The sequence below is a fragment of the Caenorhabditis briggsae genome (genome assembly GCF_000004555.2).
Source record: "Caenorhabditis briggsae complete genome, chrX, whole genome shotgun sequence".
Taxonomy (NCBI): Eukaryota; Metazoa; Nematoda; class Chromadorea; order Rhabditida; family Rhabditidae; genus Caenorhabditis; species Caenorhabditis briggsae.
This window is the reverse complement of record NC_013491.2, coordinates 7,949,094-7,975,872: the sequence shown is the minus strand read 5'-3', so window position 1 is coordinate 7,975,872 and position 26,779 is coordinate 7,949,094. Positions and strand designations below refer to the sequence as shown.

The following is a 26,779-nucleotide window of genomic DNA, read 5'->3' as shown; positions in this document are numbered from 1 at the left end:
AGCCAAAAATTCATGTCGTTTGGCTGAATTATTTTTTGCGTTCGTCGTGTTTTCCGGATCTTGCACTTTCAGATAAATTTTCTTTTGGAGCTTTTAAACGTCATTTTGATAGCAAAGGCTTTTCAATCTGGGTTCAAAAGGTGTTAAGGACCGCTTGTCAATGATTTCCGTGCAAAGTTTCAGAAATAAATAACATTTTTCTCCTGACTCATCTTGCTTCCGAAATTTAAAAGTTGATGATGTAAGAACAATCAGCAAAAAAACGATGGAAAAAAAACGAACTCTTTCTATCTAATGGTGTAAAGAAATTGGGATGCTCTTCCTGCTGTTTTGTTTCTTCTTCCTTCACTTTTTCTTCCCCTCATACTTTCTTCTGTTCACCGCATTAATTTCTAATTCAGAATGATGATGAATATTCCAAATTCTCATGCCGCCAACAATTTCCACCCACCGCCAATGCCGCCGTTTGTGCCCCACCATCATTTCCCACAACATGGTGGTCACTACCATCATCATCAAGCTCCTCAGGAGAGACAATACCATTATCCATACCGTCATCCCAACAATAACAGCGACCAGCATCCACTACCACCACCGCCGGAACAACAACAACAACAACAGAGCCTGCATCCGCCACCGCAACCAGCAAATTATCCTTGGGGCTACACGGTGAGTTATATCGAAAAGGAGAGAGAACGAGCACATATGCTGTGGTCCATTGCATAAACATATACTTTGAGAGGACGTATGCCATTTTAATGAGCAGAGGGTGGTCCCTCACATAGGATTTCTGGTTTGAATTATGCCCAGTGCCGAGATGGAGAATCACTTTTCGAAAAAAGAGCAGAGTTTCCAAACATGAGTTATCACCTTTCGAATCACCGTTCTGCACGAAAAAGCATTATCTTTTTTTCAACATTTTTTTCCAAGATTTCTTTTTTCTCGAATAGTCTTTTCCAAAATTACGAAGTTTTTTATATAGGTGAAAGCTTATTAATTAAGAGAAGACCTAGTTTCAGAACAAACTTGTTCAAATCGGAAGAAAGAGAAATTTTTCCAAGTTTTCCAAAAATGTTTTTTTTTCGACGGAAAATATCCTGAAATCGTTAAATCTTTCTGGCAATTTGTTTTGAAAAATGCTGAAAAACTACCTATCCCAAATTGATCACTTTTCTTCCTATTTTTCTCGATTTCTGTCTTATTTTGTTTTTATTTTTGCTGATTTTTTTCATTTTTTTGTCATTTTTCATAAAAACATTGAAAACCTTATGAGGAAAGAAAAATCTCGGAAAAAAATTCGGGACAAATTTTGGAAACGAAATTCCCCTAAAAAATTAGAAATTCGTTAATTTTTCGGGAGCGTGATTGCTAAAAAAATCAGGAAAATTTGAAAAAAATCCCATTTTTCTGAAAAATTCGAGCGAATTTTCAGTTGCGACATTTTCCGAAAGAATAATCTCGAACAAGTTTGTTTCAAAACATTTCGAAAGTTCGCAAAATTGTTTTTGCTTGTCACCGTTTGAGTGTCCAAATATCCTTGCAAATTAGATATGATTCAGATTTTTTTCTAAAAAATTTCAAAACCCCGACCACTGCCTGGCACTGCGCGGTGTTCCCAATGTCATTATAGAACCAGCTGGCGTTTTCAAACATTTTGAAAACGAGTGATGAGCAACATGTGTGCAATAAAAGTAAATCACTTTGTTGTGATCAGTATCCTAGTATCAGGAGAATGAAATTACTTTTTTTGCGAGTTTTGAATTTTCAAATTTTCAAAATTGTTTGAAACGTATTTAAAGCTTCGTTCTCTGGATAAAAAGTTTGAATATTGTATTTTTTCTAACAAAAACCAAACTGTCAACTTTGAGCTCAATTATCTCAATTCCTGTTTGAGATATTAAAATGTTGTCAACTGATAGATTATTTGCCATATTATCACAAAAATTTTATCAGTTGCCAGTATTCTGATATATTTCACCAAAATCGAGATCATTGAGCTCAAAACTGACAATATGGGTGGGTTTTTTTGAGGAAATACGATAACTTGAAAACACTGTCCCTCTCAGCTCGCTAATTTTTCTCTATTTTAATTTTTTTTGATTCCTTGACGTTCAAAATAAAAAGTTTCTAACCAACTGCTGCTACGAAGACTTTTTGGCAAGTCAGCAGTTTTTATCATCAATTAAAACGGAACTTTTCACCGAAGTTTCAATAAAACTCGTGTCGTTTCGATTCTTTCGAATACCGTTTTATCTACGAAAATTAGAAAGCCTATACATTGTTGCCAAAAGTTGTTCCCATCGAATTCCGTGATAGATAGCCGTGAAGAGACAGCTGCTTGCTGACTGACCTTTTGTCTCCCCACACACACATGCCACTTTCTCTCTGACGGAGGGTTTTGTCTCTGCGTCTCTGACCGCGCCGCGGCCGCAACGCACGGCCTTGTAGCCACAGTGAGTCTCTTACCGTACATTAGTATACAGAAACCTAAACCGTCGTTGGCTAATAAGGTGCGCTAAAATTTTTGAGTTCAGAAAATTTTTCGAAGGTTTAATAATTTTAGTTCTCTTCCTTATACTTACTTAAAAATTGCGTAAGAGAGGTATGCCAACATCTCTACCGTATCCCACTGTCTCTTGGGGGTCAAAAGAGGCGAGTTAGTCGCCTCCTGCATCTTTTTGCGTCGCTAATACCCCTCGACTCTCTTTCTTTCTCTCCCCAACTGAAGACAGTGTCTTTGCCTCGCCTACAGTACCCGATTACTCTCATTGTAGAATCAACGGAATACAGTGGATCAACGTCAACAGAACCCGAATTTCAGCGATTCAAGAATGGCTCTCGGGTCGAACCAAGCCGTTTACCATGCACAACAATTGGATGATTCTGACATGATGATGGAAGAACCGGAATATTCCCAGGTGTGTTAATTGTTAAATAAGAAAAAAAAATAAACCAAACAGTTTTCTTAGTTCCATATGGGATATCCCGAAGAAGATGAGGTCGTGGAAGGCATGATTACACCTCGTGCCGTTCATCAGTGTAACGTCTGCAACAAAATCTTTGTTTCCTATAAAGGTGAGTCACCGTAACCCAAGGTCTCTTGCTGTGTTTTCATTGTTCTCTTCAGGATTGCAACAACATGCGGTGATACATACGGATCAAAAGCCATTCCGATGCGATATATGTTCCAAGGCATTCAGATTCAAATCTAATCTTTTTGAGCATCGTTCAGTGCACACTGGTTTTACACCACATGCTTGTCCATACTGTGGTAAAACCTGTCGGTTAGTTGTACTTTTTTTCTGCCCTAGCATTATAACCAATAATGCTAGCCTCAGCGTTTTTTCCCTCATACCATCTGCTCTGTCGTCACTGTATGTACAGTAATAAAAATGCGGTCGTTGTGTGTGTGTGTGCGAGCGTTGCGACAGTTGCCCATCTGTACCCCCTGTTGGGGTCGCTCTCTCAATCACATTTTTTCTCCCCATTCTTCTCTTTGCATACGGTGCAATACAGTGTACGGTAGAGAAAAAGAGGGCAACGCAAGAGACACAGTAAGACACACTGTAGATGAATTTATTGATGAGACGGTAAAAAGAGAAAAGTGAGAGAGAGGGGCACGGTGTGTTGTGTTGGGGTGTTGTCATACTGTGTGAATTAAAAACGAAATGCGTTAGATAAGATGCATCGGTGCGATTAGATAGTCGACACTCGTGACAGTAATCACATTTTTGCAACATCAGTTTTGGGGCGAATAAAATTGAGAGAAGTAGCAGAACAAATCGACAGTAATATTTTTCAGTCTGAAGGGTAATCTGAAGAAACATCTCCGCACACATGTTACCTCAAAAGAAGAGCTTGAAGCAGCATGGCGACCATTCTCCAGGTTTTTTGTACTAAATCAAAAATCAAAATACCATATTTTTGGTTTCAGTAACCGCCGTCCACCAGCAGACATCCCAGAGGATGCTATTGTAGTTCGAGGAACGGGTGGTGGACCATACTACACCCCACCACCACGACCAAAGAAGAAGTAAGATTTTTTATTCAAAAGCTGATTAAGGCGACACGTTTTTCAGGAAACTTGGTCTTGGAGAACCAGATATGTGGGTCGACAAGCTTAGACGTGGAGATTTGCTGCCACAAGTCGATCTAGAGGATAAATTAAGGCGACTAGAAGACACAATTTTCAATAACATGTCTTTGGATAGATGGGTTAATCTCTTTGAGATCGCCAAGTCAATTGCATTTGAAACGTAGGTATTTTTTTTAATGGATAAGACTCAAAAGGCAGAGAATTCCAATTCGGATTCTCTGAAGTTATCGTAAAACTCTAATAGAAGGCAACTTTATCATTGCGTTCCGAGCCTAATTATCTTAATTTAATTTCTAAGACAGATAACATAATTTCTAAGACAGATAACAAAAATCCGCCAGCTGATAAAATATTTTTCATAATGTTATCAGCATTTTATCAGTTGACACGCTTTTGATATCACACATAGAAATTGGGATAATTGAGCTCACAGTATGAGTATAGGGAAACCTCTTATTAAAGTGTTTACGGTATCAAGAAATTTTGTCAAACTTTCCCAACCTTCAGGGAAGTTGTATCTCAAAAAAAACCGCACTTAAAGTAGGTCAGGCGGACCTAAGCTACCGTTAGATCAACGCTCGAAATTGGATAAATGGAAAACTGAGGGATTTTCTGAATATCAAAACAGCTCTGACAAAATGCAGCACATTTTCTCGAGTATAACTTACGATTTTCTATTTTCAGACATGAATGCCCAGTGTGCAAATGTCAGTTCATGACTCGAATGGATTGTATGAGCCACCACAGCATCGAACATGAGAACAGTCGAGAAGGACTTGATTATTTCTGTGAGGTAAGTTTTTTCTTGGCGTTAACAAACATAAAAATCTTCACAATTTCCTGAATAAAATGCAAATTCGCATACTTGTAAATTAGCGAAACGGTTTGACGAACAGCCCAGCGGCATCGTTGTCAGGCTCAGTATTTTTCGACAAAAAACATAGTTATTGAAGCCGCAGGGTGGAGCTCAGCGAGTATTACAAAGTTCTACTATTTGAAAAACTGGTTAAAATTCCAAAAAAGCTGACAGATTTGATATCTGATACTCCTGGCTATTTTTTGGCTCGTAACGATTTAAATAGCCTGATACAGTTTTTCAAATTGCGGAATTTCGTAGTACTCAGTAGTACTCACAGAGTTCACTCATAGCTATTTAAGGTCAAAAAATAGCGAGCATGAGAGAAACTTGAGAAACTTGAACAGTTTTTCTATTTGCGAGCTGCCTAATTTTTTGAAGAGTAATCATTTTACGAGCTAAATCACAAAAAAAAACAAATGTTCTTGTCTTCAAAAATCTCAAATTACTCAAATTGGCGCAAAATCGCTCATATACGTTCAGTACCTCATTTTAGCCTGTTTACAAGTACGAGCTTTGGTTTTTTCAATAATTCTGAACTCATTGATGTCTCCTTCTCCAAACAAATTTTAACCAAAAATTTTTAGAAATGCTTCCGACCGTTCGCTGACGAGGATAGCTACAATCAACACATGGAGTACCATGCCAAAGTCGCCAACCTTATTGACACTGGAGCAATTTTGGTGAGTTCTTAACGTTTCTGCTTCCTTATTTCACCTTTAAATGTTTTAGCCAACTCCCTCCGACCCGGACATTCTGGTGCCGACAACCGACGAGTTCAAAATGCTTTTTGATGGAACGATGAATCAGCAAATGATGCAACCCCAAATGATATGACGAAAAAATCCCTGTGGTTAATCCAATTTCCGGTTTTACACAAGCCGAAACACATTTCACTATGAGTTAAAAGTTACTACATTTTTTCCTGAAAACACTAAATTTTACCAAATACTACGAGGTATCTTGCAAATTTTCAAGATTGCTCCTTCTTTGCTCTCTCTCTCTCTCTCTCTCTCTCTCTCTCTCTCTCTCTCTCTCTCTCTTTCTATTTTTTGCCAAAAGGTATTTGGACAAACATTACGGTCTGTAATGTGCGATCTCCCTTCTCAGTCTCTAATTAGAAGTTTGTTTTAGTTTCCCTCTCACCAACCTTTATCCAATGATCCTTCCATTGAGCTTCCAACTTCGATATTTATTTTTTGTAGTAGTTCTAAAAACTAGTGAATATAATTTTAATAAATTTTTCACAACTCTACCAGCTAAACTTGTAAAAAGATTAAGATCGTCCCAGGAAAAAAAAGGAAAGTGGTTTTGGACTAGTTCCGGAACATACCGATCGAGATTTTAGATAAGTTTAGCAGCAGTATAAAAGGATAGTCCGCATTAGGATATCCATCATCCAATTCTCCCTTTCATTGTTTTACTAATGAGCTACAAAAGCATGGAGTCTTCTTCTTCAACTGTCTCGTTTGCTGTGATCCTCTCAGGATGTGCCTTCCTGATTATGGTCACTGCCACGCCGGTCCTCTTCTATACCATGAGTGATATGACTTCTCAATTGGAATCTGCGAAAAATGGATTCCAGGAAACCTCAAATGTTCTCTGGAAGGAGTTGGTCACCAACGAGAGCTCAAGACGATTTGCCAGACAGACATGTGAGTTACTTATTTCAACAATGCAAAAATTTAAAACCCAAACTTCTATCTTTCAGATAAAGAAGGAGGTTCTGCTGCTGGTGGAACACCTACTGATGCCCCAGTAGTTGCAAACGCTCCAGAAATTTCTGTGGTTATCGATAACACTTGCCCACCAGGACCAAAGGGTGAGGATGGAGCCGCCGGAGAACCAGGAACTGATGGAACTGATGGAACACCAGGAAAAGACGGTCAACCAGGAAGAAATGAACAAGCCGCCAGCACATCTGGAGACCTTTGCACCGCTTGCCCAGCTGGACCACCAGGAGTCGCTGGATACAAAGGAAAGCGTGGATCTCGTGGAGAAAAGGGAGATAAGGGAGCACCAGGAAACGCTGGGCGTGACGGAGCACCAGGAGATGACGGACCAGAAGGAGACCACGGACATCCAGGACCAATGGGACCACCAGGAGAAAGAGGAAACGCTGGAGCCGACGGAAAAGGATTCGCTAAGGGAGCGCCAGGACCAAAGGGACCAACTGGAATGGATGGACTTCCAGGAGATGAAGGACTTCCAGGAGAGCGTGGAGAGGATGGAGCTGGTGGAGCACAAGGAGAGCAAGGACCACAAGGATCACAAGGAGAAAAGGGAGCTGATGGATTCCCAGGACTTCCAGGAGCTGCTGGAGCTTCAGGAGAAGATGCTGCCTACTGCCCATGCCCATCAAGAAAGGGAGACGTCGCCGGAGGAGGTGGTGGATACGCCGCACCAACTGGAGCTGAATTCGAAGGAGCACCAGTGGTAAGTATTTCATTGTACAGTATGATTTCTAACTTGAATGGTTACAGGGAGGAGGAGCACCTGCTGACGTTGCCTCTCCAGCTGTTCCAAATGATACATCTGCTGAAGGTGCAGGAGCTCCGGTTGAAACCATCTCAACCAACGGAGAAGCATTGTCCACCGAAGCAGCACCAGAAGCCGCTCCAGCACCAGCAGCTGAAGGAGAAGGAACACCAGCAGGAGGATCAGATTCAGAAACATATGCTGGAAAAAGTGCTGGAGAAGGAGCCCCAGCTGGAGCAGGAGGAGGAGAGACACCAGCCGGAGGATCTGGCGATGTTACCTATCCAACTAAGAACCGAGCTCGTTTTACCGCTCGTCAACGTGATGCTTCTCGCATTAGCAGAACTTTCTAATTGAACATTTTCATGTTTCACTAATTGGGTTTTCTAATAAATTTTGTGTCGGAAAAGTGATTTTTTTAGTTTTCGATATGAAAAACAATACGCAGATTTCAGAACAATAATTAATCAGCGGACAGCTTCTGAATACTTCTTGCTGTCAGAGGGTACAGAAAAGATGTCTTGTGCCTAATTTCTACAGTTTTCATTTTTGAACGAAAAACCGAAAAAAATAATATTGTGAAAGTTCAGTAAATGTGCATTTTGGACCATCCAAAGCATGCAAACTTTTGCTTTTTTCTTTAAAAAAATGCTAACTGGGTTTTTATTCACTTATTCGATGCAGAAACACGCTGAATAAAAAAACCTGATTTAAATGGAGTGTTTGAAATCCTGTTTCATCAGAGCGAGTTTGCATCGCGTTGTGTAAAATTTGGGAGGTTTTTCATACGTACATTTTCAGCACATTCTCCAAAGAATTCCTAAAAAATGAAATTAAAACATTTGAAATTTCGGTTTCAACGATAGCATATTCCCGCCTGGAAAATTTTTTTTCAAACTTTGAAATCTTATCACTGGAATCGGATTCTGAAACTGGTTTTACTTTTGAGAGAATATTTTGCCTTTGATATTTTTAGGAAATATTTTTAGGAAAAAGCTCAAGAGCTCTGACAACGAGTCTCCGATTCATAATCCAAAAACCCCTGGTCTCTTGTAAATTTTGTCTCAGTTTGAATAGAAAAGCAGGAGTCCGTGAATTGATTTCTTCTGAATGTCAATGAAGGAAGAATATTATCATTTATCACAATTTTGCTCTGAAAAACTATATATTGTACAAAATTGATGATAATGTCACTAACCCGAGAGCTCATGTTTATTGGAAGCTTCCAGAATTCTTCACCGTCCAAGCCAATTAGAAAGTGAGTAGGACAACTAGTGTCGTATTCATTGATCCAAGATAAATACTCGACTTCTCGGTGCATTTTGTGCTTGCTGGTTTCAAGAACAGCAGCCATATTGTTTTCGACAACAAGCTGAGTGCGGTAGATGGTTTTTTGTGTGACAATGTTGTTATCCCCAAGTTTTGATGGATAATGACACCAGCATCTGAATCAAGCTTCTCTTTTTTTTTGAAAGAAGACTGGAACTTTGGCTTGAAGATATAATTCGAAACTCGCCTCATTGTGTAGTCTAGATAACCAGGCATAAAAGTTCAAACATTTGGAAGTGATGTTGACTACTGTAATATGAGTGATGAACGTTATGAACCTTCTGCACGAAACTCTGATTGTTAAAAATAAAACGACTTCTACTTTTCAGAAATACCAATAATGTTTTATTAAAAGTTTGCGAATAGGTCAAAAATTCCACTAATGATGTTTTAAATAATTACAATTGTTTCGAAAGCGGATATGTGTTCATTGTACATGTTCACACGCAATACAATGGGTCCAGGTTGTTCTCTACTACCAGTGACAGTTTTCGATCAACTTTTTTTAGGTGATATGACTTCTCATTATTTCGATTGCTATTAATATCTTTCTCTGCGAGTTTCCTCAGTGAAATGTGATAACTGTAATGATGATCATCGGAAGATCTGGCAGTTGTTCTAGGAGAGCACCGACAGAGGAAAAATAACACAACACCGATTGCAATTCTGGAATATTTTATAATGGTTAACGAGCTTTTGCAAAATTTAAACTCACAGAATAATCGATAACAGGATGAGTACCGTAATCGAGACAGTATCAAGAATAAAATTGAGCACAAAGTGGCTATCATAGAAATCTCTGGAGAGATCGAAGACTTCATTCAGTGAATATACAGAATTGACTTGCATTAACAAGACAAAGAGGAGTACAATCAAATGATGCTGGACCATGGTGAACAACAAAAACAGGGAGAAAACAATGTGCTATTTGTGAGGAAGGGAAGACAACTCTTATTAAATCTAGAAGGGTTTGGCAGAGTGGGAAAACATTCATATGTTTGAGATTCAAGAAAAATATTGATTCGCGGTCGACTAGAACTAATCAGCTAACAAAACGCAGTGAAGAAGAAACAAAGTCGTGGGTAATAAGTTATGAGAACTCGGAATGTACTCAACGTCACGGGGGTCAATTTTGGGTAGTTTTATAACCCTGGAATAGTTTTTCCTGACTACTGAGGACACTTGTACTAGGTACCCGTTCCAGATCAATCTCATAATCGTCTTGCAGGTAGAAGCGACGAGCCACACATATGATTACCACGATTCCGGCTCTGAAATAAGAACAATCAAAAAAGTGGTATGATTTGTGTTTTTTGAATCGGTCAGTTGGCGAATCTCTAGTACCGTTCTGTAGTTCGTTAATTTCACCTAATATGTAGAAATGCTCTAATTGAAGTCCAACCTGCACTTTGATCTCAATTGTCTCACTTTCTGTTAGCAACATCAAAAATTGGTGAAGTAATAAAATGATTTTGATATTATGTTGAACCAGTTTTCAAATGGCTAATTTTTGATGTCTTTCGAAAAAATCAAAATCATTGAGCTCAAGGTGCACGTATAGGATTGGCTTCTATTAGAGCATTTACGATATTTTTGGATGACAATCGAAAACTTCGAATTTCTTTGAAAAATTTAGTGGGTGTTCTTGAGTGAGAATGAAATTTCCCTGTTGTGCTTCAATTTCAAACAGTGCTTCAATTTCATAGTAGTCACATTTTTTGTACCAATTCATTCAAATAAGATGAACTGCTTGGAACTAACCAAATGCTAGAAATTTTACAAATAACACGGCGTTCAGAACTATAACGTTTTTCAGCGACTCATCTGATTTGGATGAATCAAAGTTCTATTTTTGTTGGGTAGAGCTGAAAAATTTTAGCGCTCATCCGACTGAATTGATTATACTTTCCAGACATCCAAAGATGGATACTTTACTAGAAAAGTGAGTTAACTTTCGATCAGTATTGTGGGAAATCTGGATAGTACCATAATAACTATTAAACCTTCAACTTTAAATATTTATATCTCGGTTCCTGTGAAAGATATGGAAATGTGCTCAACTTACAAAAGGTTTATCATAATATTCAACATATTTCTTCGGTTGACCACTTTCCTGTATCTTTCACAAGAACCGAAATGCGTGGGCTCCAAGGTGACGGTTAAGGTGGCTTTCTACAAAAATTTTGAGACCGATAGCAATTTTTCACTTACTCAATTTTAGTTTAAACTGATTTTATGAAAACTTACACTGAAAATGAAACAAACACTACCACTTGCATCGAACTGTAATTCGTTATAACTTCTGACTGGAAATTTGGATTTCTGATTTTCTCGTACTCCTCCATAGATACCGCATCCAACTCAACTACCATCTGATTCTCAAGATCTGCCAGTTTTGAAAATGTTAGATCCGGTAGCATATTTGTTTCTCGAAATATCAACGACTCGGTTTTGGTTGGTCTGTTCTGCAAAACTTGAACTTTGCTACGTCTCCCAGGCAGCTCATGAACTCACCTTCAGAATCCAACAATATCCTGTGAAAAGTACAAATAGAATAACACCTATTGTGATGTTTCGTATCCGACCCATTTAATCAATATAAATGAGAGATGGGAAAAATTAGAGGCACGGGACGCCAGGATTTCGTGCCAAAATGAAATAAAACACAAGTGGTTTCTCTTTTTTGGGAGTGAGAGGGAGAGAGGAAGGAACAAAGATTTTATTCAAGGAGGGAGAAATGTATGTAGTAAATATGATTTCCAAGAACGTTCAATGGGGATATAAAGAGTTTCTCTATTTCTTTCGAGCAGAAACGGATAAAAAACTGATCAAACACGTTTTTCTCCTTCCTTCGTCTATCTTTTAACTTGCCGCCCAACCATGCATGTTCAATTTCATCACAAAGCGTGGAACATCAAGGATGACTTGGAGTTAGAGTAATAGGAAAACGATATGTATGAAGATAGAAACAGCGCAGAAGAATAAAAACACTCAAGTTCTCTGTCAGAGAATACAAGATGGATAAAGAAAAATTTTGCCAATTAAAACCTGCACCTCGAGAGATGTTTCCCTGCTTGTTTTTTTTCGCTCCTCCCTTCACCCTCTACACCGCACAACACATTTGGCTGATAGTAGTCCACAAAGAAAAGGGGACTAACAATTTGAAATAAGATTAAGCCAAGTCGGAAATGGGGGAAAAATGTGACATCCAGTTAATCCAGCACACACATTGGGACCTGGCGCGCATCCCTAAAGTTGTTATGTACATCGTTATTTTTTCTGTTCAGTGGTTTTTGTTGCCAATAAACTTTTGTAGCTTTTTCATCTGGAAAGTTACGAATTCAACAAAAAAAACTAGCAATGTCCCTTTTCCCCTTCCCCATAATACGGAGCTATTCGATAAAATTGCGTCAAAAACGACATTGAGGATTAGCTGGAAAAACGAATATATGCGCATCATAGACATGTTATGTGTTTTTTCGTCGCCGCTGGTTTCGGGCGTCTTCTTCGGAGCAACACGAAAAAAATGGGCCGAGTATTCTGATGGATATGAAGAAGCTCAAAACGAGATGCGGAAAGAAACAACGTCGTCGTCGGCGGCGAAACCATCCCAACGACTTCTTCGTGCCCTTTGGGACATTGGTGTTTTTCTTGGGGGAGTGACGAAGAAAGAGATAGGATATATAGAGACCACTCACCCCTTCACACTCTATCATTTCTGCATTATCTAGTGTATGTAGTAGTTCAGTACATTGTTGCAATTCATCCTCCACCACTTTGCAACTCACATCGGTTTCCGTCTTTGTTAATCCGTTTCTTCTTCTTCTTTCTTTGAAAAACGTCGACGCGGTCGGTCTTCTTCTTGTGTGGTCAGTGTCCTATCTTAAGAAGCTCTGACACCAAGAAACTTTTTTTTCTGTTGGAATAGCTTTTGGGTCAATTTTTGATAAGTTAAACCTTTTGATGTAAGACCGATAGGATTAGAAAGTGACAGGAAAAAATAAAAAAAGAGCTTGAATTTGCAAATAGTGTCGTCAGCTACCGTAATACGTCATTTAGAAGTTTCACCTCTGTTTGGGGTTTTTGACTGTAAATAAAATTGTTGAAATTTCTTCAATTAGTTGTGACTTCACTACAGTACTGAAAAAATCATTTTTGACTTTTTACAACGGATAATCATGAAATCTTTTAAAATCCTAAAAAAAGTAGCACAGAATCTTTTAATTAGACTGAAATAACGAGAGTATACTTAACAAAATTTGAGCTTGACTTTTGTAATTGACAAATTTTTTGTACGAATCCAACTTAACGAGATTAAACGTTTGAAAGGGGCACAGCTCTCTTCAGTGTTAATTTTGACATTTCCAGAACTTTTGCTGGTTCAAACGATACGTCCAACCAGCAAAAAAATTCTGCGAATAATTTTTCAACTACATTATGTCAAAAACATTTCAGGAAAACCAAAATTTCTGGAATGAATTTTCAGGTTTTCAAAATTTACTATTTTTCACTGCAAAATGAAAAATATGGTTTTTTAGTCCGGTACAGTAGTAAAGGCAAAACGGATTTAAAAATTCCTACAGTTCTCAATTACTGTCAAAAATTGGGTTTTAACAGGTACTGCATGTTGCGTGATCTTTATGGTTTTATCATTTGAATTCAAGATAAGTTAAATTTCTTGATTATCTCAAAAGTTACCAAAACCAAATGAAAAGTTTCAACTAGGAAACACTTCGAAACACACTTCACCTTATTCTCCCGGTAGAACCATTTAGCATTTTCATGTTATCCTGACCTTTTGAGCATTTCTCCTCGCTTGTCAAAACGTTTCAAATCTTGTCTCATCCCACCCCTCTCCTCGTTTCGATTCACTATGTTGCAAAATAAGAGGCTCTTGTGTGATATATGCATGAAATCATCAATCATCCCAACGAGTACAACATCCTTCACATCCCAACACACTCTGTGTGTATATTCCACTAATTTCCAAAACATGTTAGCTCCTCCTTCAGATTTGTCTCTCTCATTTCATTTTCCCCGTATGCCACCATATCCTTCCGATTCAGTAGACGGACCTTGCAAGGTTTACAATCATGCTTTATGACTGGAAAAAGCGGGTAATTTGTGGGGGGTAGAGCTTGATCGGTTTTCCTCCTCCTAGCGATTTATATTTATTGCCCAAGACGATGAAAAAAGAAAATAGAGAATGGAGAAAAAGCAATTTGAAGTGAATCGGTGTCCCGTCTTTTAATTGGTGTGTCTACGGGCGGACCGGTGTGTGTATAAAAATAACGACATTCAAAACGGGGGAGCATTATTATGGTAACGAGCCTTGTCTGAGTTCCGAAGTCCTACTTCAAACTGTCTTTCTCTCTTTTTCTTTTCTTTCCCCCCAAAAAAAGAACATCCCATTAGTCAGCCCCTCCATACATTTTCTATTAACTTGTTCCGGCATAAGAGATAGGGAACAAAAGTTTACTAGGACTTTGTTTTTCAAAAGTTTCGTTTCGAAAACTCGAATCTCATTCACTTCTCATCTTGCGGCTGTTTCGGCGACATCAAAAAGTCTCGCGTGGCAATTTTGTTCGTTTCTTTCTTGCTTTTTCAATACCAATTTTCGCAAACTGAGCAGTTTTTCGGAACTCACACAAAGTTTTATTTCATAAGGAAGGATTTTTCGAGTGTGTCTTTTGAAAGTTCTGACTTCGAAATTCGATTAGATTTAAGGCAGTCCGGAGTAACTCTGGCTGAGCTTACCTCATTTAAAATTCATTGAATTTAAACTTTAGTCTGGATTATTTTAGAAATGCAACTGATAAACTGTTTAGCAGAAGATCACAAGCACTTGATCAGTTGACAAATTTTTCATACTTTGCTTAGGAGCCAATAAAGACTTTTTTCAAACTAGACAACGTCAGGCCCTTATACTGCAGGTCTAATAGACATTATTGTCACGTTTGAGCTGATTTTTCTTGACTCCTATGGAAGATATCAAAAGTGTGTCAACTAATAAAATGTTCATGATGTTATGATAATCAATTTATCAATTGACAACTGAAATCAATGAAATCAATTGAAATCGAGACATGTCCCATTTTAATATCGCTTTCATTGCCAATTCAGACCGAGTTTACCTGTACTGCTGTTCTCTACTTCACCTCTTGCTCCACTTTTTAAAAATCGAGACTCAAAAACATTCAAAACCCTTGTACCTAAAAAAGAAATCCAAGTCGATCATCGTCACTTTGACGAACTCAACAACAAAATACAGAGAGGAGCGTCAAATGAGTGGAGGCATTAGCAAATCTAATTCTGATGCCACGGAGTTCTTCTTCTGCGTTTCATTTTTTGCCGTTTCTTCTTCTTTTTCTATAGTTGCCTTTTTTACACTACCAAATTTTGCTTTTCCCTCTTTCCGGACTCTAAACAACACACTTTTACCCTCCTTTCAACTAATCGTTCATATTTCCCGAGGATGTGGTCCCTTGCAACGCTTCGCGTTCGTTTTTTGTTGCTTCATGTATTATGGAGAGCACCAACCCATTTAAGGAGGTTCCGTTACAACGCCCTGTTAACTCTTCTTTTCTTCTCCTTATTTTTTTCTAACACACACACACGTTGATTCTATGGTCTGTTTCACTTTTAATTTCACGTTTGTGTGGCGGGATGAAAAGTGAGGGGTTTCCTTGAAAGGAAGAAAGGAAGACGATGGGCGCCGCCTCCTTCGTTGCCACCGCTTCAGAAGGAGAAGAGTCTCAGTCAATTGTTTTGTGCATTGCTGTCAGAAGACGTAGGAAATGGAGCACTGGAGGTGGCGAAGAAGAAGAAGAAGACGTTGAAGACCGGGGTCACCGATTTTCACGCCACCGCTACCTCTATTGTTTTCCGCTCTCCGTACGGCGCACACAACTTGTTGGGACCCCTCCCCTTTTACCTATTCATTCACTACTCTCGAAACGCTTACCTTTCTATTTTTCAAGTTTTCTTGGTTTTTTGTTTTAATCGTAGGTAGAGTTGGATTGTAGCCATAATGCTGAATTCATAAGGTTACTGTAGACAATACAGTTTGCTATTTGTAGAACTAACTTCCGCTTAATTTCTAGAATGAATATTGTTTTGGAGTATACAGTACCGGTCGCTCGGCAAGATTTCGATAACGGAAAATTTTGTAGTCTGTTAAACAGAACTAAATCAAGAAGTTTGCAAATTCAGAATTTTTGAAACCTTCTAGTTTTTCAGCTGCTTGCCGATTTGTTGAAAACGCTTGTGTGTTTTCACAATTCGGTACAAAAACGATACTAAAAAAAGGTGTCCTTCAAAAATCTTCAGATAGCTGAAAAACTAGGAATTTTCAAAAACTTCTGTGATTGTAAAATTGTCAATCTTGTAAGGCTATTTCATACCCTCCGATTTTTTCGAAGTGATTGGAAAAGTGACGGTCTAGCTGTAGACTTCTGGAAATGGTCAAAACGGCCGGAAATCCACTGAAAAATATGTTGTTGTATATTTCATTGACCGGTACGGTACGATCAATCAACGATTCTTGAACAGTTTTTGCTAATTATTTGCCATACGTCCCAGAAGACTTGCTGCTTCGAATAATGCTCTAAACGTTCCAAATATTCAAAAAACTCAAAACAACTTTTGGAACACTTGAGTTCCACTTCAAAGTACCCCTCTCCAAAAATAGCTGTTCAAAAAAATCAAGGGCTCAAAAAGTTGTTTTTCTTTTTTTGAGAAGAAAAATATAATGATATCGTTTCCAACAATTTCTAATATCTAGTAGATGACTTTTTGATACCTGTTTTCTTCACACTTTTGCCGAGAAGACATGAAAAAACACATTGAAAGGGATTCATCGAAAATTAAATTACACGGTAAACTGCTCACAATGAAAAGGGATTTCCTGAAGGAGATAACCAGAAAAAAAAACACGAGACATACTAAAAAATAGCGAACAGAGGCAAAGAACTACCGAGAGAATATTCTTTATGTAATCCTCGTCTCAATTTTCATATGTTCTAGAACCAAGAACGCCTATTTCGTTTATTTTTCCTATCCGATTAAGCTAGAACTTTAGGCTTTTATCTAGTGAGGTGTTGACGGTGGAAGGGATTTGCAGGAATCGATGTGGTGCTAATCCGATATTCAGATAATCCACCAGGATAGAGATAGGGATAGATAGGAAATGGAAAATAGAAGAGCTTTTCCAAAGAGAAAGAGTAGCTGTGGAAAAGACCGGAAAAGGTGGAGGAAATCGATTGCTAAGCGGGGATTTAGTTGAGCATGAAGTATGCCCCACAAGTGATGCTCCTCCTCCTTTTCTATTTCGTTTGTCTCCATTTTTGGGTGGAGTTAGGCCAACTGATGAGTAGGAAAAGTGCGAAAAAATATACTTTTTGGTTCAAATTTAAGGTTTTATCGATTCGAGTTTCTTTTGTTGAAATGGACATTTTGAGGAAGTGAAAAGTATAGTAAAGTGCAACTTTGAATTTCATTGTTCTAATTGAATGTTTGAATATATCGCGAGTCTTTGGAGACATCTAAGATCAAAATTTATTGATTTTGATTAACTTCAAGAATCTTGCCGATATTTCTCCTTAAGTTTGAATATTGTCAGATATTTTCATTTTTTATTTTATTACTAGTTTGAGAGAAAAAAACCTACAGTACCGGCTAAGAAGATGTACAGAAATCTGTTTTTCCCGTCGATTTTTCAGTAAATTTGACCATTTCCAGGCGTCTGGAGCTTAGCTGTCAAGTTTCCGATCACATTGGAACGTTTAGAAAGTGTAAAACAGAATCAAATGAAAACTATTTCTATTTTATCAGCTATTTGTTGGTATCAAAAAATACCTGCTTTTTGACTGTGATTTAAACTGATAACGTGAAAAACAGGTAACTTTCAGGAATTGGTTAATAACTGAAAAACTAGAAACTATTCGAACATTCTATTTTACACTCTGATGTTTTCAAAGTGACCATACCTTATTGAACGGTACTGTGATTCTTAACAAATTTTTAGTTCGCGAATTCATTTTTAATCAAATTTCCAGAATCAAAAATACGGGAAGTTTGATTTCAAAAATTTAAATTTCAACGTTTTTCTGTTCTTTTCTTCGGCTTTAAAATGTTATGCTCTCATCTCAATGAGTATCATGACGTTATGCTACTCAACAAACATCATGTAACCTGTGTTCCGCTAAGAAAAGTAGAAACGGTTGAGATTTTGAAACGTTATTTGATCCATCCCAGCGATGATGCTCTTTTACTGGAGAAATCGAGAAAAAGAAAGAGAGAAAAAGAGGGAGTGCCGATGAAAATAGTGCGTGAGTGGCCGGAAAACAGGCAGATTCCATTTCACCTTCTTCCTTTTCCCACGAGCTCATCTTACCGAAATTATCGACCATTACGTTGATGCCCCCTCCCGCTTTACATCATGGATGACCTAGGAACAACTTGTTCTGTTCTTGTTTCTTTTAATTTAACATGTTTTTCAAAATTATTATTAGCGGTGACGACGAATAAGATCCATGTCTATCCACAACATAACATAAACGAATGAATATTCAATTAGAGAGCAAATAGTTCATAGTGGAGCAAAAGCTTACATTAGACTCCCGTTTGCTTCCCCCTCTCACACCCTCCACACTACGGATATGGTTGTAATTAATTTTTAGGGGAAACTATAGGGAATTCAACTTTGCGTTTCAGAACTTTCATGTCGCTTTCATCATAATATAACATTTGATATGTCACAGGTGATATCCGCTCTTTTTTAATCGGGGTTAGCTCTCTCTTTCATCACATTCAGAGTTGGTGAAAAAAAGAGAGGAGAGGATGATATGTGCAATTTTTATGGATTTCCCTCATAACCATTCCGAATAGCCATTCAGCCTTTTCTCTTAACTTGTCTCGCTTCACCGGTTTTCAACTAAAGCAACTCGTATTCTCAAAAGCAACTTGTCTTTTCTTTTCTCCTCATCTCTTCTAGGTTAGTCGGGATGTACAATGTTCTGTTTCTGGAAAAGTTGGGACCAACTGTTTCTGGTAGAATTTTTGGTGTTCGAAGATGTTACAACAAAAATGATCTCAAGGCTTTTAAGTGCTTTCAGGTGCTTTAATTTTTTGAATTTCTTTTTTTAAATTATATTCATAAAATTAAACAATACATATCATTAACTATTTTCTCAACTTGTGACTGAAAATACATGTTCAGTATACCATAAGTGTTGTGCCACAGTTAAACTGCCTACACATATGTTGACTTTGTCAAAATATAAACTATATGTAGAAAGTAAAGCTTTTGTTTAGGTTACCCTAAGATTTTCAGTCGAATTAAAAAAAATTTAGGACTCCAGTTTCGATTGCTTTCAACTGAATAAGTCAAGACATTATTTAATTTCAGAAATCCAAAGTTGTCCTATAAAAAGTCCAAAAGAGGATATCTGCCTGACACTGTATGATTTCTGAAAAATTTCCCACATTTTCAACATTTCCACACATCTTTATCATCCTCAACAATTCTTTTATTCCTTCACCGCCCCATAAAATTTGTCATATATTCTTCTGGTGGATCCCATCGTCTTCCTGCCAAACGGCGCCTTCCTATCTTTCCCCCAAAAAAATTTTACTACCCTATTCTCCTGTGCCGTACATCTCTCCCCACCCCTTGATTATTTATTGCGGTCCTACACATGTTCGAAGCCAATTTTTTGTTGTCTCCTCTTCTTCGAACATCAATCTTCGTGAATCGAGCCGTTTGATTGGTGATATGAGATTTTCACCACCTCCTGGCTGTTCTGTGGTTATATTTTTGTTTTTTTTTGGGGATTTTTTGTTTTTCTCAATGCGGTTTCGGAGAAAAAAGACAACAGAAACCTACTGATTAGTTGACAAAAATAATATTTTCTAACGTTCACCGTGTCTCTCAATACCTAATTACTCCATACCCTTCTTTTTTCTAATTCCAGTTCAAATTTTCTTATTTTTCAGGCCCTTTTCCCTCGTCAAAACATGAAATTCAGCTATTTGGTGTCGTTTGCTCTTGTGTTGGGATGGAATTCAGAAGTGGTGATGACGAGAAACGCAGTTCATACAGTTCGCCACGACATTGCATTTGTTCACACTTTTGATACCAAGGAAATGTGCATGTCCAGGTATGGAAAAAGCGGTGATTAAAGTTAAGAGACCCCAAACTATATCACTCGAAAAATTGAAGCTAAAATTGTTTTAAAGAATAAAACCGAATGAAGGTAAATTCAAAACTCAGAATATTCGAAAATTTAAGAGTTACAGTAAACAGAAAAACCACTATGTTTTGAGCACTTCTCTAATAGAAAAACAACCTCGATCTTGAAATAAAACTTCTCATAATTTCAAAAAATTTCGAAGCGTTATTTTGAGAAAATTGTCGTTGTAGGAAATATACCAGAGCACATTTTGTTCGAATTTTTATTTATTTCAAACTTGAAGTTTGGTGTGATGGAAACTCCAAATGTAATGATTTTTTGGTAAATTCAAGCGTTAGACTTCTAACGATTAAACCAAATTCAATACCGGGCCGGGCCGGGCTTTTTTCCAATTTTCGGAAGTCCGGCCTGACGGGCCCGTCATTTCATAAGTATGGAAAATTTCAAAAAACACATAAGGACTTTCGAGTTTTTTATATCTTTATTTGTTGATTAAACAGGCAAACAATCCAAAAAAAAAAACAAAAAATGGGGGAAAAATATTATAGGCTTAAAATTTGGCTCAAAAACCCAGAATTTTTAATACCGGGCTTACCGGCCGGCCCGGGATTTAAAAAGGTCTCCAGGCCTGGCCCGGAATTTCACAAGTTCGAATAGGTGCACTGATTCCCTGTGCGTGTTCTAATAGGAATTCACCCGATATTAGCAATTCGAGCAAAATTATCTCAATTTTTGTGAAAGATATGACAAATTGCCATTTGATAAAATGTTTCTAATAATATTGCCAAAATGTTATTAGTTGACAAGTTTTCAATATCTTTTATAAAGTCAGAGATAATTGACCTCAAAATGCAAGTATTCAGTAGCACTGTATCAAAGGTTTCTCGATAGTCAGTTTCCGTCATTTTTGAAAAACTGATTACCCAAATAATTATACTGAGACAATTTCAAATGATTATGATTTTAAAATTTCAAAAAATCAAATATAGGTTACTTCCTGTTTTAGGTTACTTCCTGTTTTTCGAGTGGCTTTCAATTTATGTTACACGAAGTTTGAATATAATTTCTGAATTTATTAATAACTGTTTCGGTATGACTATCTATACGAAAATAAAATTTTTCCGCCTTTCATACAAAACAAAAACTTCTTAACTAGCTTTTCAAAAAATTCCAGATGCCGTATCGGATGCACTCAACAACACTCTGAAGATCTGATGATGCCCCGTTGGCACTGTCCATTGCAGGTTTGGCTTTTCATCTCTACCCACATAGTTCCCTCTCATTTCCTTGCTCCCTTTATTCCAATTCTTCTATCTGACCAAGCCAATTTTATTTTTCATTTTCTTTCCAGGAAGAAGACGAGAACGATGTGGAAGAGGAGGAGAAGACGTCGCTGGGAGGAAAAATGCTCATCATTGTCCCTTGCGTCATATTCGGCTCTCTTCTGTTTTTATTCTTCTGCGTGTCGGCAATGCAACGATTCTGTCGAAACGACTATTGATTCGTTTTGAGCTCATCAAACATTTTTGAAAAGAAATTTTCAAAAATTCTAATTGCACATAATCCGTCGGTATTTTTCCCAATGAGATACACCTCAAACATCAATTCCCTGCCTAGAACCTCTACATCATGGCTTCCGCCAATCAAACTCTCTTTTTTTCTTTTTTTTTCCTGTCTACCAAACCTCAATCAGTACTTTTTCCAAAATTTTGCACTTTTAACTAAAGTGCACTTCCCTATTTTGTCTCTATTATCTTTGGACCCTCAACTCATTAATGTTCATTTCTTGTCGACAAAAAACCAGTATAATTTCTTGAATCGTCTTCTAGAGAATGCATGTTGTAATGTAATACTATGATCGTCAGTCTCATTTTCTCTTTTTGTCTGTCTTGTTGTATCAACAAGTAGTTTCTCCTTTTATTTTTCCCCTCGATATTTTTTCTCTGAGCAATCTTTTTCTTTTTGCTTGACTGTTCCTCAGTTGTGATCTGTGTATGGGTTCCGGTGATAAATTCATTTATTCCTTTTATGTATTTTTTTTCGTAAAATTTAGTTCAATAAACGTATCGCCTTATTCCTTATCAGAAAAAAATGTCGCAAGCTGTCAGATTAAAAAAAACGAGAAGTTTAATCATCAAGGTTAATAATTCTGACAATGATATATAGGAGGAAGTTCAAAGTTGCCTGGCTTATTGGTCTAATCAGCATCTTCTTTTATGAAAATTTTAGAAAGCTGACAGTTAGTATAAGACTATAAGAGATTATCTAACCATGCCTTCATTTATACCACCAATGCCGTGATAAAATGACAATCTGTATCTGTTCTTTGAGCTCAACTATCTCAATTTCTGTGAGTGATTTCAAGAATTTGTTAAGTGATACCAGGTTGGTGATATTACTATAAAAGTTCAATCAGTTGACAGATGTTTGACATCTCTGCTAGGAACTGAGATAATTGAGCTGAAAAAATTTAGTATGGCGTCCTATTTGAGTATTTATGGTTCCTTGTTGACTAAAAACAAATAAAAATTCAATGTTTTTCAAATCATATGAGTCAAAAGTGCACAAATTAAGTCATACGGGTTTTTAAAAATACGCCAACACATTTTTTATTTAATTTTTTTTTCGAAAACCCAAATTTTTGTTTTCATCTATTATGCTTTTCGACAGTTTCCAGAATCCAGTTTCATAGCAACTCCTTAATTTCAACTTTCAATCAAAAATTGCATCTTGCTCCTCTGCTCTACTCATTTCTTCAAATTTCACTTTGACGTACAACTCCTCATTCCCGTCGCGTTTGAAGGAAATGAAACAAAAAAGACCCCATCCAAATGCTCCTTTCCTGAGCTTAGTCACTCCTGGTAACGAGCCCCATGCCTCGAAATTTCTCTTTTTCCCTCTTTCTCTTCATTTTGTTTTCGAACTTTTACAATTAGCCACATTTTTTGTGCTGCTTTACATTCTCGCTGCTCTAATCAAGCTAATCTTTTCAAGCATTTGCGGACAGCTCAACAACCTTTTTTCTAATTATTACAACATGTCCTTTGCCCTCTCTCTTCGCGAATTTTTAATACACTTCTTTACATCACACTACTCTCTCCATTATCAATTGCGACTTATAGGCACATTTATCAGTTTGCATATTAGCGATTCTTCCAACCTTTCCCGACTTTTGCCTTTTTTCCTTGTTGCTAAACGGCTGCGCACACACGAGGAGGGTGAGTATGCAAGGTCATTCATCTCCACGTTGCACAAACACGCCGTGGCTGGGGGCCGCCGAGAGGGGGAAACCTAGTCCGCGCGTTTACTGCGTAGATTGGTAACCAGTTAATTGGAAATTCCTTCGTTGTTCGAGTTTCTTCCTGCTCTTTCTTTGCTATTTTTTGGTTTTTTTTTCAGCTTGTTTTTTGTTCCATTGGTCCACCGACTAGTTTGTTGTAATATGTTATCAATTTGATGCAGTAATCGGCAGCAGCTGTCGTTTTTTTAGTCTAACGATAAAAAAAGAGAGGAAAAATGAAGAAAAATTAGAGAAATAGAGCATTTTCTAACGGAGAACGGCAAAAAACAAGAGCTACACAACGTACATTTGATACTCTTTCCATCGCACTCTTGCTCGTGTCGCATTATTCAAATTTAGAAACGATTTTTTTCCTTTCTCTCGCCCTTCATTCAGTTCTTCTTTTTACTCTTATTTATGCGTCTTCTCGCAAAAAGGGTTTCCTATGCTCTCCGTTTTTCCTTCTTTTTTTGTTCAACTAATCTTCTTTCTAGTCTTCTTTTTACACAAGCTCTTCATTTCCTAAAATGCACCAAAACATTCTTAGTCACGTCTTCTTTTTGAACTGCTTCTTTTTTTTTGCAGATGTTGGATGCAAAACCGCTTCCAGCCGATCCGAACGATTGGCGTTGTGAGGATGTGGCAGTTTGGTTGCGGAAAATCGGAATGACAAAGTATGCAGATTTGATTGCAATGAAACATAAAGTGAGCTTTTTTCTGGTTTTCCAAATTTCAGGGACAATTTCTAAGGAGCGTTACGGTCATAAAATTGATATTCGTGATACGTTTTTGAGCCCTAATCTCTCGTGGGCAAAGAAAGAGTCTTTGCAACACCCGAGACCAATTAGTGGGTGTCCACCTCATTATCGATTTTTGGCAGGTCGACGGCAAGTGTCTTCTCGCTCTCACGGACACAGACCTCAAGGACCCTCCTGTCTCAATCAATTGCCTTGGAGACATCAAGAAGATCTTGTTTGGAATTAAGACGCTCAATGAGAAAGTGAGTTTCGCTACAGGCTACAGCTTCAAATTCTCGTCTAGTTTCAGGTCTTGGAAATTGGAACTTCAGCTGTATCCAACTCTCATCATCGGCCTCAATCCAATGGAAACGCGTGGAAAAACCAGAAAGACGGGTTGCTTGTCGAGTACAACGAACAAAACCATTTGTCGATTTCTGGAGAGGATGTCGTCACAACCACTCGTCGAGCGGAAATTGTGCAAGACGAAGAGACGTTGCTGGATACGCTTGCAAAGTCAACAGATGGCACGTCGACGGTTCAGCTGATTTCGAGAGAGGAGATTATCAGACAAGTCGAGAGACCAGACACGTACTTCAAGTCTGTCGCCAAACTTTTGATCGCATTTGCCTACTCGTCTCTTTCGTTTTTGATGACGTCTTTTGTGATGGTTCTGGTTCATGACAGAGTTCCAGGTAGGCGAAATTGAGAAAAAAACCAAGTCTCCTAAACAAAAAGCAAGCAATTATTCTTTACAGACACAAAAACCTATCCACCACTTCCGGACATCGTGCTCGACAACGTTCCACACATTCCATGGGCATTCGACATGTGTGAGACGATTGGTCTGGTTCTTGCAATCGTTTGGTTCACGGTGCTCTTCTTCCACAACGAGAGGTAACTGTTCAGAATAAGAGTGTCATGGAAAATTTAATGTTTTCAGAGTGATTATTGCTCGTCGAATGTTCTCGCTTCTGGGAACTGTGTTCCTTTTGCGTTGTTTCACTATGCTGATCACGTCGTTGTCGGTGCCAGGGATTCATTTGCAGTGCGAGGCTAGGGTGAGGTTTTATTTCAAGAAAAATGAAGACATGAGCACCAAATGGAAATGCGCTCCGTTGCTTTTTCGTGTCGCAAAAATTGGTTTTATGTATTTGAATAACCAAACAGCGTTTTCAAAATTGAAGCTACGCGTCCAAAGTTCTCTCAGTGCCTAAATTGAGAGTCCCTTCCGTGAGGCCCAGTATCCAAGGGTACANTCGAAAAAGGGTACATCGAGTTCTTCGGGTACATTGGTTCCAAGGGTACATTGGATTGTTCGGTACATGTAGGTGGACAAAAAAAGTAAATAAATATTTTTATACATACAATTTTGCTTTCTGCTCAAATTATAGGCTTAGGCTAAAACGCCTTACAGTCTAAGATCCCATGTACCCTCAGAACCAATGTACCCTAAGAACTCGATGTACCCTCGATGTACCCTTTTTCGATGTACCCTTGGATCGTGGGCCCTTCCGTGATGCCGTGTGGAAGTGGAATGGCTCTGAATGGGAGTTTAGGTCGTTTTACTGACTTTAAAGGAATAATTAAGAATGACGTCGTGATTTTGTTTTGGTAAAAATTGTGGCCGCTCAATCGGTAACTATGAATGAAACAAAATTATCTTCATTTCATTTGACATAGCTTTCGTATAGAAAAAATGCTGATTTTTCTTGTGTAAATGTACAGGTTGTGAAATATTGTATCAAATCATTGTCAGCAGAACAGAACTCTTGAAAAACGTTAAGCTGTATTTGAAGAGAATGAACATTTATAGTTTATGTATTTTCAGCCCAACACCACGATGCAAGAAAAACTGCACAAAGCGTTCCACATCTGGAGCAACCTTGGAATGTCACTGCACGGAGTGAGAAGCTGTGGAGACTACATGTTCAGTGGACACACCACCGTCATCACGATGATCTCTCATTTTATCACCGAATGTGGGTTTTTTTTGCGTTTTTTTACGTGGTTGAGATACGCAGCTTATATGCAAACAGATTCATTCAGGTGTTCTCTAGGTTTTCTATGTTTTGCTATATTCACAAATGGGCATAATATGTAGATCGACCGAAAACCGAACTAAAGAATTGTAATTTTCTGAAAGCGATTAACTCATGGTCCGTACGCATGCGATTCTTATTATAACCGCGCGTGAACGGCGGAACAGTTTTTTGTCAACTTTCGCGCAAAATTCGCCAGAAAACTTCAATTTCTTATTTTCAGACACCCCTGCCGACTGGACCGGACTCCATACATTCACATGGGTACTCAACTGCTTCGCAATCTTCCTCATCCTTGCTGCACATGAGCATTACAGCATTGACGTCTTCATTGGTGAGTCAACTAGCGTTTTCATTGCTCAATGAACTTTTGTTTCAGCATTCTACATCAGCTCCCGCATGTTTTTGTACTACCACGCCTACGCCTACAATCATGCCGGTATCACCGCCACCGACTACCGAATGCGGACCTGGTTCCCGTTGGGATGGTTCTTCGAGTATGGGTCGCAGGGAAAGGTACGGATTACACAACGTAAGAAAAAATTGAAAATTATGTTTTCAGGTTGAGAACGAGTTCAGTCTCCCGTTCAGCATCCGTATTCCTCGTCGAATTTTTTTCGCCAAGACTGAAAAGCCAACTCCAAAGCCAATTTCTCCAAAACTGACGGAGACCAATCGCAAAAAGTCTTCAGTCGTTTCCCCCAAGCAGAATGGAAACGGAAACTGCAAAAATCACAATAGCCACTCCAAAAAGCACAATTAGACACGT

At 38.1% G+C, this 26,779-nt stretch overlaps 5 protein-coding genes across 5 annotated transcripts; 4 read left to right on the top strand and 1 right to left on the bottom strand.

The window, feature by feature from the left end:
• Window positions 1–2,831: 2,831 nt before the first annotated feature.
• Cbr-lsy-2 lies at window positions 2,832–5,789 on the top strand (the record flags this gene model as incomplete). The annotated part of the gene is made up of 9 exons (XM_002644257.2): window positions 2,832–2,918; window positions 2,970–3,075; window positions 3,128–3,284; window positions 3,803–3,886; window positions 3,935–4,033; window positions 4,080–4,256; window positions 4,781–4,889; window positions 5,540–5,635; window positions 5,685–5,789. 9 exons carry the CDS (start codon window positions 2,832–2,834, stop codon window positions 5,787–5,789), a joined length of 1,020 nt encoding a protein of 339 aa, XP_002644303.2.
• A 589-nt stretch (window positions 5,790–6,378) lies between these two features.
• On the top strand, window positions 6,379–7,783 carry Cbr-col-164 (the record flags this gene model as incomplete). The annotated part of the gene is made up of 3 exons (XM_045239421.1): window positions 6,379–6,607; window positions 6,664–7,388; window positions 7,436–7,783. 3 exons carry the CDS (start codon window positions 6,379–6,381, stop codon window positions 7,781–7,783), a joined length of 1,302 nt encoding a protein of 433 aa, XP_045095328.1.
• A 2,102-nt stretch (window positions 7,784–9,885) lies between these two features.
• CBG27618 lies at window positions 9,886–11,348 on the bottom strand (the record flags this gene model as incomplete). Its single annotated transcript, XM_045239420.1, has 3 exons — window positions 9,886–10,030; window positions 11,097–11,224; window positions 11,274–11,348. The coding sequence occupies 3 exons, from the start codon at window positions 11,346–11,348 to the stop codon at window positions 9,886–9,888; spliced, it is 348 nt and encodes a 115-aa protein (XP_045099458.1).
• An 8,427-nt stretch (window positions 11,349–19,775) lies between these two features.
• CBG14087 lies at window positions 19,776–21,452 on the top strand (the record flags this gene model as incomplete). Its single annotated transcript, XM_002644255.1, has 3 exons — window positions 19,776–19,918; window positions 21,126–21,195; window positions 21,303–21,452. The coding sequence occupies 3 exons, from the start codon at window positions 19,776–19,778 to the stop codon at window positions 21,450–21,452; spliced, it is 363 nt and encodes a 120-aa protein (XP_002644301.1).
• A 2,364-nt stretch (window positions 21,453–23,816) lies between these two features.
• CBG14086 lies at window positions 23,817–26,773 on the top strand (the record flags this gene model as incomplete). The annotated part of the gene is made up of 9 exons (XM_002644254.2): window positions 23,817–23,936; window positions 24,112–24,231; window positions 24,279–24,663; window positions 24,727–24,865; window positions 24,912–25,029; window positions 25,800–25,950; window positions 26,234–26,344; window positions 26,390–26,526; window positions 26,573–26,773. The coding sequence occupies 9 exons, from the start codon at window positions 23,817–23,819 to the stop codon at window positions 26,771–26,773; spliced, it is 1,482 nt and encodes a 493-aa protein (XP_002644300.2).
• Between the last annotated feature and the right edge of the window lie 6 nt (window positions 26,774–26,779).